This window comes from Hylobates moloch, unplaced genomic scaffold (genome assembly GCF_009828535.3).
Source record: "Hylobates moloch isolate HMO894 unplaced genomic scaffold, HMol_V3 SCAFFOLD_1, whole genome shotgun sequence".
Lineage (NCBI taxonomy): Eukaryota > Metazoa > Chordata > Mammalia > Primates > Hylobatidae > Hylobates > Hylobates moloch.
In genome coordinates this window covers 31,393,263-31,410,122 of record NW_026652276.1, presented here as the reverse complement: position 1 = coordinate 31,410,122, position 16,860 = coordinate 31,393,263, and the positions used below count along the sequence as shown (strand labels likewise).

The 16,860-nt window shown below is 34.3% G+C and overlaps 1 protein-coding gene across 1 annotated transcript in view; it reads left to right on the top strand.

The window, feature by feature from the left end:
- Window positions 1-16,860, top strand: part of CPS1 (carbamoyl-phosphate synthase 1) — a 155,396-nt gene that overhangs the window by 66,877 nt on the left and 71,659 nt on the right. Inside the window, exons 8-17 of the mRNA XM_032754661.2 lie at window positions 1,039-1,128; window positions 3,078-3,206; window positions 3,772-3,878; window positions 4,821-4,959; window positions 5,860-5,937; window positions 7,491-7,589; window positions 8,468-8,563; window positions 12,383-12,572; window positions 13,563-13,720; window positions 15,203-15,331. Coding sequence (XP_032610552.1) covers window positions 1,039-1,128; window positions 3,078-3,206; window positions 3,772-3,878; window positions 4,821-4,959; window positions 5,860-5,937; window positions 7,491-7,589; window positions 8,468-8,563; window positions 12,383-12,572; window positions 13,563-13,720; window positions 15,203-15,331 — 1,215 coding nt within the window. The remainder of the gene's footprint in view (window positions 1-1,038; window positions 1,129-3,077; window positions 3,207-3,771; window positions 3,879-4,820; window positions 4,960-5,859; window positions 5,938-7,490; window positions 7,590-8,467; window positions 8,564-12,382; window positions 12,573-13,562; window positions 13,721-15,202; window positions 15,332-16,860) is intronic.

Below are 16,860 nucleotides of genomic sequence, written 5' to 3'. Positions count from 1 at the left end.
ATTCAATTCAGCAATAACTCCCCCCAGATCATGAAAGGATTGGGGTATTTTTTTTTTCCTTCAGAATAGTCAGTGGGAGAAAAAAAAAACCAGATACAGTTTATATATTTTTTCCTCAACTACAGTCTAAGGATTATAATTTCACTTTCTATATAGACTTAGTGGAGAGGTAGATATTTCAGTCAAAATAAACTGTTCTTTCAAATATTCAGTTTGTACATTTCATCTGAAAATTTTCACAAACGATGAAATCATCCTAAATTCATAGCGTGCTAGCTAACTCTCAAAGCAGGAACCAGTGTGTGTGCCCAGCCTTCTAGGCTTTCTCTCCATTTCTATTATTTCTCCTTTTATGACTTTGGGGAGCTGCTTCTTGGGTTAATGCCTGTGAAAACAGATCTGCCTCCCAGCCGTGCTTCAGACATAGATAATGATTATGATATGCTCTGGGATCTTTTTATGAAATCTACCATTTAAATGCAAACAATTGCATGGCAACCTAAAGGGACTGGTGGTCTATACCTGCTTAGCAATTCCTGTGACTCTCATGCTGATTTTATCCATTAGGCCCCACTGCAGAAGCCTAATGTACAGTAATTCAGCTTTACCCCTTTTGATCTTTAGTGCAAGTTGAGGATCAAGTGGTATTTAAAGCACGATGTATCTATTGCCACATCTGTCTAGTGCTGAATCAGGCAATAATGCTTAAACATTTCATTGCTACTAGTTGTTAATGAGGCAAAACATGAGAAAGATGGTTAACTATGGATGCAACTAGTTTCGTAGAGATCATTGTTATTACTGTAATCCACGGTTTATATAAAACAGTAGTCTTTTTTTTTCTCATAAAAAAGATACAGTCTGTGGCACTTGCTGTGCCTTTCTTACAAATTGTTTGTTAACTGCCAGTCACTCCCTAGCAGTTAACAATCAATCTGTTACCAATCTAAGTTCAAAGCATTGTCAGATGTGTTATGGTTTTGGTCTGTTGCCCATAGCTGGGACTTCCCTCTCATTCTCTGGTTTTTAAAATGGCAGGATGTCAAGGTGTACGGAAAAGGAAACCCCACAAAAGTGGTAGCTGTAGACTGTGGGATTAAAAACAATGTAATCCGCCTGCTAGTAAAGGTAAGTAATTTGTTCATCTCAAAGGTGAGGGTTTGTCATATTGACCATTAGTGTTCAGCCAATTTCCTCTGTCACAGAGAAACTTATGCATTCTTTCAGAATGTCAGGGGTCTACATTCTTCTTGTTGCTTTTGATTTACAAAATAACACATTTATCCCTATTCAAATTAAAAATATAGACTGCTATATTTTTTCTTTAAAAAAAAAAAAAACCTCAAGGGCCACTAAAACATGGAAGAAAATGATGACTGTTCTTGTCATTAATTGACTGACAGTCTGAGATGCATCATGTTCACTTTCTTTGTGGTATAGAGATGACCAAAAAGCTAGAGTCTGTCTGATAGCATCTCCTTTGGGCCTACATTTATTTTGTACCACACGTTTGTAGGAATCATGCCTGGACACAGTACGAACTTTCACAGTGTTTTTATATCAACTCTTAGACAACCAGTTAAAATTAAACCTTAAAAATTCTCAAGGAGAACTTAACCATCATAATAATGTTTCTTAAACAAAGTTTTGTTAGGAGTTTTCCTTCTCCTCACTCCTCTCTCAGTCTGTCTCTGTCTACACATCTCCCCTCCATACACATATACACACACACACACATATTTGCATAACACCAAATTAGCATGCGTATTGGGAGACTCTTCATCATACCTCCTTATTAGAGAATACCAGCAATATTCAAATCATGATTTCAAATTCTTGTCAATTTTATTAACAAACATTTGCACGGATAGCATGCATGGTAGCAGATGCTGTGAATGGCCTGTGTATATCTCACTCTCAAGTTACCATTTTAATTCATGTTGCCCATCTTTCAATTGCAAATATCTATATCTCTTTGCCTGATGGCTGGAGCCTACTGTCAGCCAGTAAATGGCATAGAATTAATGATCTCTGGAGTAGCCCCCGACCAAAGCACAGAAAGAGCCAGTGTTTAACCACCCTGGCTCCTTTGTCCCATGGATAGGCAGTCTCTAAGATAACTATTCCACACGGGCTCTCAGAGTTCCCTAGTGGGCTTAAACTTCACTTATCCCTAGTGGTAACTGCTTGCTAATGCACACTTTACTGGGATGTTTCATGATGTCATTTCCTCTCTGTTTAGTATGGAAGTACCTTCCAAATAAGCTTTTGTTCTCTTAAATCCTTGTTTCAGGAAACACTTCATGGGAAACCCTCAAAGACACCTTCCTATGTGCTTTTATATTAAAACAAATTTCTAAGTTTTCCATTCGAATATAAATCTTACAGAAAATGAGAAAACCCTAGGAAAGAAGGCTGATTAAAATTTGATAAGACAAAAAGGCAAGACTGAAAACGGTCTGACGTGGGCCAACTTAACATTTTCAGAAAATGGATTTATATTTTTTTGCAACTGGTTGTGTGAAGGTAACCTACTCTCCTGTCAGTCCAGTCATGGCATTTGTAGGCACTGAAACTTCTCTTGAGTGCAGGAGAGAGCATTTTCTATTTTTTCGGGATCAAAACTTTTAATGGTGTTTTTTTTTTGTTGTTGTTGAGACAAGGTCTCACTTATTATCCAGCCTAGAGTGCAATGGTGTGATGGCTCGCTGGAACCTGTGACTCCTGGACTCGGGTGGTCCTCCCACCTGTTTTCTGGGTAGCTGGGACCATACCTGGCTAATTTTTGTTTTATCTTTTTTGGTAGAGAGAGGGTTTTGCCCTGTTTCCCAGACTAGTCTTGACTTCCTGGGCTCAAGCAATTCCCCCCTATCTTGAGCTTCCCTATATGCTAGGATCACCGGCATGAGCCACCAAGCCCAGCCCCAAAGAAATTTTTGCTCAGCATTATTTATTTTAAATGTTTACAAATTTTTCCTTCCCTTTAAGGAATGGTAAGTCAAGAGAAAGTCTAGCAAAATTATACTTTGGCAAAGAAACATGTTATTAAATTCATCATTCTTGTGTCTCTTTTCCAGCGAGGAGCTGAAGTGCACTTAGTTCCCTGGAATCACGATTTCACCAAGATGGAGTATGATGGGATTTTGATCGCAGGAGGACCGGGGAACCCAGCTCTTGCAGAACCACTAATTCAGAATGTCAGAAAGGTGCAATGAACCTTGAATTAATGTGTATCTGTGTGGGAGGTGGGGGCTTCCGCTCTATACCCTGAAAGGGCTGTGATACATTTTATTTATTCAGACATTTTTCAATGCTGGTGTTTGTGACTTCTGAGGCAGTGTCAGTAGAGATGTTCTGTAGGGGAAACAATGAGGAGAGAATATCAGAGAAAATAGGGTTTTTCTTCAGGCAAAGTAACTTTGGGATCGTGTCCTTGAGTTAAAAGAACTGGATTCCAATGGCCAAATGTATTTTGCCTTACAGTTGTAAACTGACAGCTCATGGTTCCTCATCATGACCTTGGGACCCATAAGACCTGCAGGTCTCTAAAGAAATATTAAATTATATTTAGTTTAGTCTGAATGTAAAGTACATCTTATTGAATTATAATGCTACAAATTTGTCAGTTATCTCCTTTTTTATATTCTTCTTTAATTCAGTTACTATTATCTTTACCTTCTTAAGAAAAAAGGATACCTCATTTTTATTCATTCAGAAGCAACATTTTTTGGAACTGTACTAATTGGTTAATAAAAATTCTCCCTGATTTAGATTTTGGAGAGTGATCGCAAGGAGCCATTGTTTGGAATCAGTACAGGAAACTTAATAACAGGATTGGCTGCTGGTGCCAAAACCTACAAGATGTCCATGGCCAACAGGTGAGGTAGTTTCACTTTTGCTTACAGTAAACCAGCTCTGACATACTAACTAAATACAAAGAACTCAGAGCACTTACCTGCCATTTCTTTAGAGTAAATAAATTTACATGTACCCTGAAACTTAAAGTATAATAAAAATAAATAAATAAATAAATAAATAAATAAATAAATAAATAAATAAATAAATAAAAATAAAAAATAAAATAAATAACCATACCTTACATGGCTGACAGTTGTTTGACTACCTGATACCACTTTTACTGCATTTTTGGAAAGCACCCTTCTCTAATGATAACCTTTAAAGTTATTTTCCTTCCCTTGGCATAAATTGAGGTTATAATACTCAATCAAATGATATTCCAAGGGAAATCGTTCTGATTTTAAGCTTGATTTCAGAACATTGTAACATTTTAAGAAGGTAAGTGTGACTTAAGAGCCAAGAAATCTTTAGATCCTCTCAGTTTATCTTTTTTGCCTCAAACAATATTAATTTATTAAACATCAGGCTTTCCCCCATGGCCCACCCTCTCTACGTAAAGTATAATTCAGGTCTGAGCAGTCATCTCTTTGTTATCTCCCAGTAACTCTCGGGCTTTAAAATTATTGTAGTTCTCTTAAAGTAAGTCGCTTATATTTCTTAGTTTCTGTTAAGCTGGTGAGCAACCCTTTTTGTTATGAGTGCAATGCCCCCTTTTCTAAAACCGATTATAGAATTTAATAGACCTGTGTATTTAACATACAACAAAGCTTCCTGAATTGATTTTTGTTGGGAAAATTATTGGGATTAACAATCTGTGACTTTTCTCACAGAGTGATTTTCACTAAGCAATTGAAATTTTGAATTTTAATAGGCTTTACTTGTTCACTACTTTATAAGGAATACATTTATATTACTCTCTTCACTTTTCCTTTTCCCTATTCTTTTTCTCCTTTTCTCTCCAGAGGGCAGAATCAGCCTGTTTTGAATATCACAAACAAACAGGCTTTCATTACTGCTCAGAATCATGGCTATGCCTTGGACAACGCCCTCCCTGCTGGCTGGAAACCACTTTTTGTGAATGTCAACGATCAAACAAATGAGGTAAATGATGTCAATAAACCTGTTCAGTTGGTGATGAGAAATGCAGGGCTTTTAAAAATAATTGATACATAAGCATTGTATATATTTATGAGATACATGTGATATTTTGATACATGCATATAATATGTAATGATCAAATCAGACTAGGATAACCATCACCTCATTTCTTATTTCTTTGTATTGAGAACATTTCAAATCTTCTCTTCTAGCTGTTTTGAAATGTGCAATAAATTATTCACTCAGATTATTCACCCAGAATTTTTAAATACACTATGATTCAAATACCTTTCTCCTATTTGTGAGTTTTTTGGGGTTGAGTGTTGAAAAACAGTTATAGGTTTTCTCCCATAGCCCTCTGTGTTTTAAAACATCATTTCTCTCTTATTCTCTCCTCAGTTGACTTGTTAAGATTCACTATTTGAGTTATTAATCAACAACTATCTCATACATTCAATGTTAGTGGGCTATTGGTCCACATCTGTTTGAGCCCAGTCTGGGTGGGTCTCTGGGTCTTACTTGGCACTGGTGTAGTGTTTGAGAAGACCCTTGGAAAAGTCATTTCGGACTTGGGGATAAGATGATGACTTGAGTTTTCTGAACAGAACCCAGAGGGGTCCCAAAGGCTATAGACCAAATTTGTTATTTATTTGTTTATTTTAAAGGAAAACACATTCAGTTGGGTCTTCATTGACCCATTTTCCATACTTATCAAAATGATCAGATATGTAAGTCCTTAAGATATTGGACTATGTTACTTAATAGTACTGTTAGTTACAAAAATTTTATTAAGCATCTAACTTAGTTTTTAAATTTGAGCTTTATTGTCCTCTGAATAATACATAGCCACACTTGATGTTCATTGTTACAGAAGGAATTTCTTCCCGTTTCTTATTCCTTTAGGGGATTATGCATGAGAGCAAACCCTTCTTCGCTGTGCAGTTCCACCCAGAGGTCACCCCGGGGCCAACAGACACTGAGGTATGTCAGAAAGATGAGGTCTATTATGTATGTAAAAAAAAAAAATGTATTTGTATGGAAATTCGAGAAACCAAAATAATCACCCCAGATGATCTTGAGCAGAACATTCTCAAGAAGAGTGCTTTGGTAACACACATTTTGTATTAAAATCTCCCCATGAATGTCACAGAGGAAATTTTTATCTTTTTTAAAATTTAAAGTGGGAAAGCCCTTAAGAAACCCGAAGCGATGGTATTTTTATTTAAACCCATTATCATTCTAATATATTTAGTTCTGAAATTTACAATTGTTGTACTATGCAAATGAATTCCCTTTTGCTCTCTCTCGTTCTCATGACTGAAATGAAATTTTAATCCCCCATCTGTGACTTCACAAAAATCCCTATGGCAACTGGTTGTGTAGCCACTAAGGGAGAATAAACAGCAGCAGGAGAAGGAGGGGAAGGGGTGTTGGAGGGGAGAGAGGGCATGCATGCACATACATAGATGATTCAGACGGCTTCAGAAAAGAACCACAAGGAATGCTTAGAGGAGTTTTGTATTTAATCTAAATATTTTTACTTTTTTGTGTGTGAGCTCTTTATTCATTGTTCAAGAACATCTTTCCAAATAAATTCTTCTGGTGATATCCAGAAAAATCTGAAGTCTATTGTGACTTCCCCACACCCAGGGGCCTCCAGTAGCAAATCTTCATTGTCAGAACTCTCAGAAAAGACTTCGAGGTAAAATGGGGAAGAGAATAAGAGCTTTCTTTCTGCAAGCTCTGCTCTACTCTCTCATGTCTGAATTGCCTTTTTAGATATTTATATTTTGTTCGTTTTAATATTATTAGGAAATGTTGGTTCTTAATAGCCAAAATCAGTATTATATTACCAACCCATGATGAAACTCATAAATCAAATTTAGTTATGTGTATCATCTAACACATGCTAAGTAGTTTTTTAATTTAAAATTTAAATTAGCATATATTAGTACTTCGGATTAGGAACATTGCAATTAAGATGTAATAATATCCGCTATCACATAATTCTCCTTTTTTTGTCTTTCCAATAATTGCAAAATGAATATTCTTTGTTGTAATTTGTCATATCTAGTGAAACAACAGAAGTAAATCCTTTGGCAAAGATTAAGAATAATCTTCAGAAACAGTTTTTTAGAGCTGATAGAAATTTAAATTTAAATTAGTATTTCTAATTTTCCATATCATAAGTGATATAGCTTCAATTGTTATATCCACCTAGAATTTGATTTAGAAGAAACAAATGATATACAATTTACTGAAAACTTGGCATTCTCAGAAGGCATCTGATATGTTTATTGCTTGTTGGAAACTTCTTTTTTATAAGGCTTGAAGTGAACAGAAGTGTTCATTTGATGAAATTCTTATACTTACAGATATTTAGTTATTGACAAAAAAGCAAAAAAAGATGAAATGTTATACTAAAAATTATTTGTTGCTTCTCTGAAGTTCAAATTTAACTGGGTAGATTGTGTTTTATCTGGTGAACTTAAGAATTTTGAAGCTTCTAACTAGTTGGTTATATTTTTTTCTAGTACCTTTTTGATTCCTTTTTCTCACTGATAAAGAAAGGAAAAGGTACCACCATTACATCAGTCTTACCGAAGCCAGCACTAGTTGCATCTCGAGTTGAGGTCAGTATGTGGGCTTATTTTTGGTTTATGAATTTTGGATTGTCCCTATCATCTGATGATTTTAAAAAGCTGAATAATGTAAGGCATACTAGTGTTTAATAAAAGATGACTGGTAATATTGTAATAGACTGTCATTTTGTAACTAATTATTTGGTTCCTTCTTGATGATGCTTAGTGGAACTTCTCATGTTTTGATTTAAAATAATGTCTTTTAAAGTTTACTTCTTCCAGAGTATTTGTAATAACATAACAAAGAATAGTGTTTAGTTTAGAATTTGTTTCCCATTATCCAAAAAGCCATAGCTGTATGTAAACATGAGATACATTTCAGACTACAGAATCATTATAGATGATAGAATTCTTTTTGTTTCAACTAGAATAACTGTTATTCAACATAATGTACTGAGTATTATTTTACCTCTAAAAAGCAAATGGACAAGAATATAACACTTAAATCCTTAATTTGAATATGTATGTTAGTGTGATAAAGTTTTTACCCATTTCCTTCATAAACTACACTCATATCATTATTTAAAATTTAGAAGGATGTATGTGTATTTGAAAAAATACCACACATAGATATATTTACATATATGTATATATTTTTGGATATTTATATATGTTTAAATAAAATGTAAACCTCTGCCAAAAATTTTTTACCTAAGTGAAAAACCTTAATAAACTTTGGAAATCACATTGAAATTAGAGATGTTTTCAGTTATTAGTCTTTTTCCCTATATATTACATATTTTTCATAACATTAGACCTTAAATGACCACATAAACTCACACAATGTGGTTTGTCTTCCCCACTCTTGAAAATGCCTTATTTTCCCCATTTTAGCAGTAATAACAATGTCTTTTTCTTATTGCTTATAGGTTTCCAAAGTCCTTATCCTAGGATCAGGAGGTCTGTCCATTGGTCAGGCTGGAGAATTTGATTACTCAGGATCTCAAGCTGTAAAAGCCATGAAGGTGAGAGAATATGATCTTTACTAGAATTAATATGCTTCCTTTAATGAGTCTAATTAGTATTTTGTAATTTAGATTTATGACACTACCTCTTTTCAAAGTTGCTATAATTATTTTCCTTAACTGTGTCTTTATAAATCTTGTATTAAAGAAGCTTGATCACGAGCAAGAATTTCAACTTTCTCAAATGTGCACATCTGTAAATTGAGGAGGTGAATCTCCAAAATTATTTAGGTTATTGCCTACTTATAGTGAAAACATATAAAGCCACATTTACTGATGCTGTTTATTTCTTTTGAGGCAGTGAGCTTTTCAAATATACTTGTCTTGTATGTGAAGGAGAAATTCTGGGCATCTTTGGTGCTTTAAAGTACTTCAAGTGCTCTACAGGATGCTTCAGGCATCTCTGTGGTTGAAATGGGAAACTCCAGTTGGAGAAGCAAGGGCAACAGTACATTTTGTTCAGGTTTTAGAAATTATTATCTGTCACTGGGGGACACAGTTCTCCCATCAGTGCCTGGGAAACGGGATGATATGGCAACATTTTCAAGTAGAAAAAAGGATTTGATACACAGGTGTGGAAGGACATCCTTCCTGTTTCTTTAAACTCTCTGGAGATCTCCCAACACTTACTGTAGTAAAATAAAACTTTAGAAAAATTCCATTGTATATTTAAGGTATTTCTCTTGAAGAGTTCAATTGGTACCTCTCATTGTGTTGTGCTAATCAGGCCATTCGGAGGCAATGTGAGCTCTTGGTGACACTGCCTCAGGCTTTGCAGTGTAATGCCATTCACCAGAGACCAGGCTAGCAGAAGGCAGCATGGAATGGCAGCAGAAGACTAGGACAGCAAACCTGGGAAAAACAGTTGGCCAAAGGTTTTCTTATTTTTCTTTTTGTTAGTATTCTATAGTCAAAGATTTTCACCTGATGGGTGTCTGTTGAAGAGGTAGAACACAGTCTCAATGACTTTACTCTTCTTTGGATTTGTTTTTATTTTTTAATACTCTCCTCCATTCATGTACATGCACACTCGCATATTTTTTGGAATAAATTTTCAAAATGATGTTTTACTTCTTTGTATTATGCTTTAATTTCTCATTAGATAATTGGAGACCATCCAGTGGTTTAGATTAGTTAGTACACAATCTAAGTGTGTTCAGAGTTTAGAATACATTTAACTGTATACAGTTTTTATTCTATTTGGGAGTTTTACAAATAATTAGAATTTCTATAGTTTGTATTTTAATGTGTTTTACATCAGTTGGGTAAAGTTATACAGTTTCAACTAAAGAACAGGAATTATTAGATTAGATTGTGATCACTTAGAAGGTTAATAACTAGAGGTGAATTTTTAAACTAAAAAAAATTGGTGCATATATTGCAACAAGAATTAGAAAAATCAGAATGATTTAAAATTAAGATTGAAATAAGCTTTAAAATAAATGAACACTCATCATGTATATGTATAGGATATTTTCCTGTATAATTTGACTTATAAAAAATTGCCATATTCATTGTATAGAACATTCAGAAAAATACTTAAGTATACTAAAGTTTGTTGGTACTTTTCTTTAGTAGTGAGGCTTTCTATAACTGCTGTTGCTGGTATGTTCTCAGTTGGGACTCAATTATTAAAATTCATCACATATTATAAAAGCATTTGCTTACCTGTTTGTATCTTCCTGACATTTTGTTAATAATATTACTCTTAAAATCTTGAGAGATGACTCATATTGAGGAAAGAGCGTAGGATTTGAATCATAACATTTGAATTAGAGTCCTAATATTGCCACTTATTAGCTATGTGACCTTTAGCAAACCATTTAACCTTACTGAATCTCAATTTCTTCATCCATCCAAAAGGTTGAAATCTCTTTCATAGTCTTGGTATGAAAATCAAATACATTACTAAAAAGTACATTACAAGCATTAAGTCGCTATTTGAATTTAAAGCAGCATAAAATGTATTTAATGTTTTATTCAGATCCTCCCCAAAGATATGTGGGGTTTTCAATAATAATTTCTATACTGTTATCTGAATATTTTGTTGACTTTTTAGGAGAATTTAAAATTGACATGCTAATGTATGAAATAATTAGAACCATCTGGCTGTATTTTATAATAATTATTTTGCTAAGTGTCACCCTCATCCTGGTTTATAAAACAATTATCCTTAGTAGCCTACATAAAGAATTATTTTGAAGGTCTCTCTGGATGTAAGGAATGAGATAGAGCTATGAATACCTTCATACATACACACACACACACACACACACACACACACACACACACACGCATGCATGCACATAGTTTTATTTCTTTTACCATATGGTTTTTTAAATATGTACAAACAGTTGTATAATGCTCTTTGTTAAAGCACTACAGCAAGCATGAAAATCTAGAAAATAAATGGAAACCAGCAGAAGGCTCTCAGTGCTTCCAGCAAGAAGGGAGCACATTATTCTGCATTTTAAATGTACATTCAATGTTCTTCTTAGACAAATAAATACAAGGGGGAGCAACTTTTTTTTTAACTTTTATTTTAGGTTTGGGGGTTAACATGTGAAGGAGAAATAAGATCCTTTTTGAATAAGCAAATGTTGAGGGAATTCATTACCACCAGACTTGCCTTACAAAATATCTTGAAAGGAACACTAAGTATAGAAAGGAAAGACCACTACCAGCTAATACAAAAATGCACGTAGACACACAGACCAGTGTCACTGTAAAGCAACTACACAAACAAACCAACATAATAACCAGCTAATAGCACAATGGCAGGATCAAATCCACATATCAATACTAACCTTGAATATAAACAGGCTAAATGCCCCACTTAAAAGGAATGGAGTGGCAAGCTGGATAAAAAAGCAAAACCCAATGGTATGCTGTCTTCAAGATACCCATCTCACATGTAGTGACACCCATATGCTCAAAATTAAGGGATAGAGGAAAATCTACCAAGCAAATGGAAAACAGAAAAAAAAAAAAAACAACAAGAGATACAATCCTACTTTCAGAATAAAACATTTCAAATGAACAAAGATTTAAAAACAGACAAAGAAGGGCATTACATAATAGTAATGGGTTCAATTCAAGAATAAGATCTAACTATCCTAAATATATATGCACCCAACACAGGAGCACCCAGTTTCATAAAGCAAGTTCTTAGAGACCTGCAAAGAGACTTAGACTCCCACACAATAATAGTGGGAGATATCAACACTCCACTGATAGTATTAGACAAATCATTGAGGCAGAAATTTAACAAAGATATTCAGGACCTAAACTTGACATTGGACCAAATGGATCTGATAGACCTTTGTAAGAACTCTCCACCCCAAAACAACAGAATATACATTCATCTCATTGCCACATGACACATACTCTAAAATTGACCACATCATTGTAAGCAGCTTTCATATTACCTCTAGTTCCCTTTTATATTTACTAATTTAAAATTTTTGGAATATGTTATTCTTTTAAGGTTGAGTGAACTACAGAGTTCAGTAATATTTGTGGCTCTCTAGACAAATTATATAGAAATGGTCTCCAGCTTTGCCAACAGTGGCAAAGATCACCTCACAGTGATCTTCATGAGGCAGCCAATTCTTTTGGATAGTTTCATTTTCAAGAATTTCTTCATTTCTTTGACCAAATGCTTGTCTTCCTTTAACTTCCATTCACTAGTCCTATTACGGATCTCTACAGCCCACAGATAACCTAAAAGCTTAGTTACCCCATGTCTCTTTATTTAAGTGTGGTCATTCTCTTCTTTAGACCATATATTTATGTACCGGATTCTTTTGTTTCTTTCAGGAAGAAAATGTCAAAACTGTTCTGATGAACCCAAACATTGCGTCAGTCCAGACCAATGAGGTGGGCTTAAAGCAAGCCGATACTGTCTACTTTCTTCCCATCACCCCTCAGTTTGTCACAGAGGTCATCAAGGCAGAACGGCCAGATGGGTTAATTCTGGGCATGGGTGGCCAGACAGCTCTGAACTGTGGTGAGTTCTTATAAGCTTAATTGCAGAGTTTTGACATACACACTGCTGTGTAATATATTTTATCTGAGCTCATCTAACAATTGTGCTTTGTGTGTTCATAAAACCTTTCCTGTGTGAGAAAGCAGTTAGCAAACAGCCACTTAATATAGTCATATGATGAATATTACTAGTTAATTTCACAAAATAGCCGAGAGACAAAGAAACCTTTCACTTTAATGCTCTAGAGTGGCCAGTCGTTTTCTTGAATTTCTCTACTCTATCGCAGAATATTGCTTTTCTCTGTTGCTGTTGAGGTCTTGAGAACTATTATGAATGAAAAATGAGAATTAACATTGGTTAAGAGCTCTTAGGTATCAGCCCTGCAGCAATTGCCTCTCAAACATATTTTCATGATAGCATAGATCAGTCTTTCTACTATTACTTCATACATCTGCCGAGTCTGCTGCTTTGTTCTCTTTAAAATTCTTCAAATCTTTGGAACTAGATCATGAATAAGAATCTCTTTAGCTAGTTTGGGTAAGCAATTGGTGATATAATTTGTATGTCAAAAAAAAAAAAGGACTAAGGCAAAATTAGGTGGCTAGGTAGTGGAAACACAAACCATTTTGATGATAATTTTTTAACCCAGGTAGGTACTCATATATTTGGGATTTTTTAAATTATAGAATCTTATTATAGAAATGGACTTTAGGAGGAAAGGGAATATACTGAAATCTTAAGGCTCAGTATAATACTATGACTTTTATTAATAAGGATAAAAACAATTTTCAGAAGATGGTAATATAAGTAATGGTAGCATCAGTAACATATTTTGTCAGACCATCTTCAGAATTTTTATTTCAATTTTTTTCCCTAAGTGCAATTCTATTGTAGACAGTGGTAACTTCCTGGATTTTAAGATTAAAAAAAAAATAGTTGTATTCAGTTGTCTGTTTAAAAAGGCACAAAATTCAAGATTTTAAAAACTAATCCTATTTGGTTCTTCTTTAGGAGTGGAACTATTCAAGAGAGGTGTGCTCAAGGAATATGGTGTGAAAGTCCTGGGAACTTCAGTTGAGTCCATTATGGCAACGGAAGACAGGCAGCTGTTTTCAGATAAACTAAATGAGATCGATGAAAAGATTGCTCCAAGTTTTGCAGTGGAATCGGTAAGGATTCTTTGCTTTGGAAAAACAAGGGCATTATTTGTCTTGGGTTGTAGGGAGAATGATTTTTCATGCCTAATAATAATAGTTAAGATTATTATACTTGCATGCATTTTCTTCTAGAATTGTGTTAATAGTTTAGAAATATTGTGTATTATAGCACTCAATGCTGAAATGATAGGTATTAACATTTTACTTTATGAAAATAGAAACTTAAGTCCAGAGATGAAGTGGTTTATCAAGGCTTGAAGTGCCAATGAATCTCAGATCTCCTGAGCTGAAACTAAGAACCATACCAACTTGCAATAACAAAGCAATTTTTACCTTGTTTCTGGGATCAATCACACATTTTGCATGTGTGAATGCCCTGCAAATGAGAAATTGGCTTTAAATTTTTTTTTAATAAAATAAACACTTTAGAATAAAATGGATCCAGTCAATAAAATGACTGGAAAACCTGTAGTTTAGATATTTAAGGAAGATAGATTTGCTTTTCTATTATTTATTTCTATTGCCTCTTATGCCTGTCAATAAGCTATTACCAGTTATCAGGAAAAAGAATCAACTCACTTTATATCTGTTTTTGCCCCTGACTTTATTTTTGACTTCAGGCTTATAGTTGGTGAAGTGGAGGTGCTAGGGGCGGTGTTAAATCCAACTTCTCCATGGTAGAAACAAGCACACCCTTAGGAATAAAGCAGGTACTGCTGGGACAACTAAAAATGGGTTATGTATGTTTCAGAAGACAATGCTACCAAGTATCGTTTGTGTTACACACTTGTCAATCAAATAATCCCAGGATAACTCTGCCGCACAATTTGGGAAGCTCTTGCCATACAGTTGTTCTTTCATTGCCAGATTTAATTATGTCCTTGCTTCCTCAGGATAAGAAACAGGCATATGGGAAAGGTGTAATTACATTCCCATTGGTAGTGTAATAATATTCCATGACAGAAAAATATAGCCGCCATATGTTGTATTCTGTAAGTTAAAAAAAAGAATTCCAAGCTTCTGGGACTATTCTCAGACTGAACTTGAAAATGAAAAATCTCTTTATATACAGTGTTCCTAATGGCTTATTGTGGTAACATCAAGTTAGCTTCAGCAGCAGAGAATCTGGTTTCATTAAGACAGAGACATTTAAGCTGCCTGTAAAAATCCAGTAATTCAATATGGCTGCCATTCTCAAATGAATGATGATTATTTCTGCTTTGACCATGGTTCTGTTTCAATAGGACAGGATAAAATTTACCACAAAAGTGTATTTCTTAAAAGATATATATATATCTCCTCCCTTCTAGAATTTTACTTAACATTTGAATAACAACACTTGCTTTTCAGAATGAGATGAGGGAATAATACAACATTTCCAGAATCACTCTCCCCAGATAAGTTGGTTTACCTGATTGCCAGACTCTCTTGGTGTGGTTTATTCTGCCAGTGTGCTCAGCTTTTAAAATGTTGAGTCCTTGTTCTTGTTGACAGATTGAGGATGCGCTGAAGGCAGCAGACACCATTGGCTACCCAGTGATGATCCGTTCTGCCTATGCACTGGGCGGGTTAGGCTCAGGCATCTGTCCCAACAGAGAGACTTTGATGGACCTCAGCACAAAGGTATGCATTTTTGTAGAAAATATTCTTACCAAGCAAAAAAACTGACTTGATATATCTTTTCAACTAGAGAATGTTATGTAGATGAGAAATTACATTTTCTTTATTAAATCATGATCATGTTCTCCAAAAGCGTCTTCCAAAAGATGACACTTTTGAGAGAGCAGTGCAGTGCAACTCTTCATGCCAGGATGCAATGATAAACCACATGGTTCAAAGTAAACCAGTGGTCACTTTACCTCAAATTGCACCTTTATAGTACAATCTATTGACTTCAAGGAGATGAACTTAATTCAACTCCTTCTTCCTTTGTTTCAAAATCTACTCCCAAATATTTAAAATGCTAAAATATGTTTTAGTGGTTAAGGAAAAGTAGGACATAATGTCTCATTTTTAATTTTTTTGAAATAATGTGGCTGGCATGGATGACATACAGAAAGTGAAACAAAGCACATTGAGTAGTTTGGCTTTACTCAAAATTAATATGTCTAAAATATACATGGTATAAACCGCTCAATACAGTAAATGACTGAACTCCACTAACTTCCATATACTCATAAAAACATGAGAGATTTGAGGGTTTATAATTTATTTTCTATCAAAATCACTTTAACATATTAGGAACTACTTCTTTTTTTGCATATTAGAGGAAAGCTCTTGAGAAAAGTAAGATATGCTACAAAAATTAAATTAGAGACTAACACAGAAAATATGCTCCAGGAAAACAGAGACTTTTGTCTATACTCTATTTTCGCAAAATAGAACAGTGCCTGGAAATACCAGGAGCTCAATAATGTCTTTGAAGAATGATTATATGTGCAGCCAAGAAACCTGTGTAACTTACATGGCAGTAATAGAAGTGAATTTGACAGAACTACTGTGAGGGCTATTTTGGGGATTATTTAGGAAATAGCTCAAGGACAGCTTATTGCTTTATCTTTACTTACTTTTTGAACTGAAGTGAAATGAGACTTGAATTGTTGACATAGAATTTTGAAAACAGATAAGTACAATTCAGCATATTTAAATAACTACAATGGCAGACTTACATATAAACAACTTGGGTTTCATTTTTCTAAAGTTGTGAAAATTACAAAAAAGGGAAACATACCTCACATAAATGTTTCTTGTTTCCATTCTGGACATATGAATCATGTTATTTAGAGCAAAAACATGTTTTTGAAGATAAAAAGTTTATTTCCTCTAGCATGTTAGATGCTCCAAATATTTTAAATATTAACAACTTCATAACTGCCAGTTGTGACAATGCATACTTATTCTCTATTAATTTTTTTTTACTCTTAAAAAACCAATCTGAAGACTGAACTTTTCATGTAAGAAAGTTTATAATAAAGAGAATTTTGGAATGAGATAGCTTTCAATTATTTATATTGTGCTCAAATAATCAATAGTCCTTTAAATGGTTTTTCTTGTTGAAAAAAAACCCTTGCTCTTCCCTTGAGAATAATTAGTCGTATCATTATGTCCTAAACAATCCCCTTATTCTCTTGAGGTTATAATTAGCACCATTA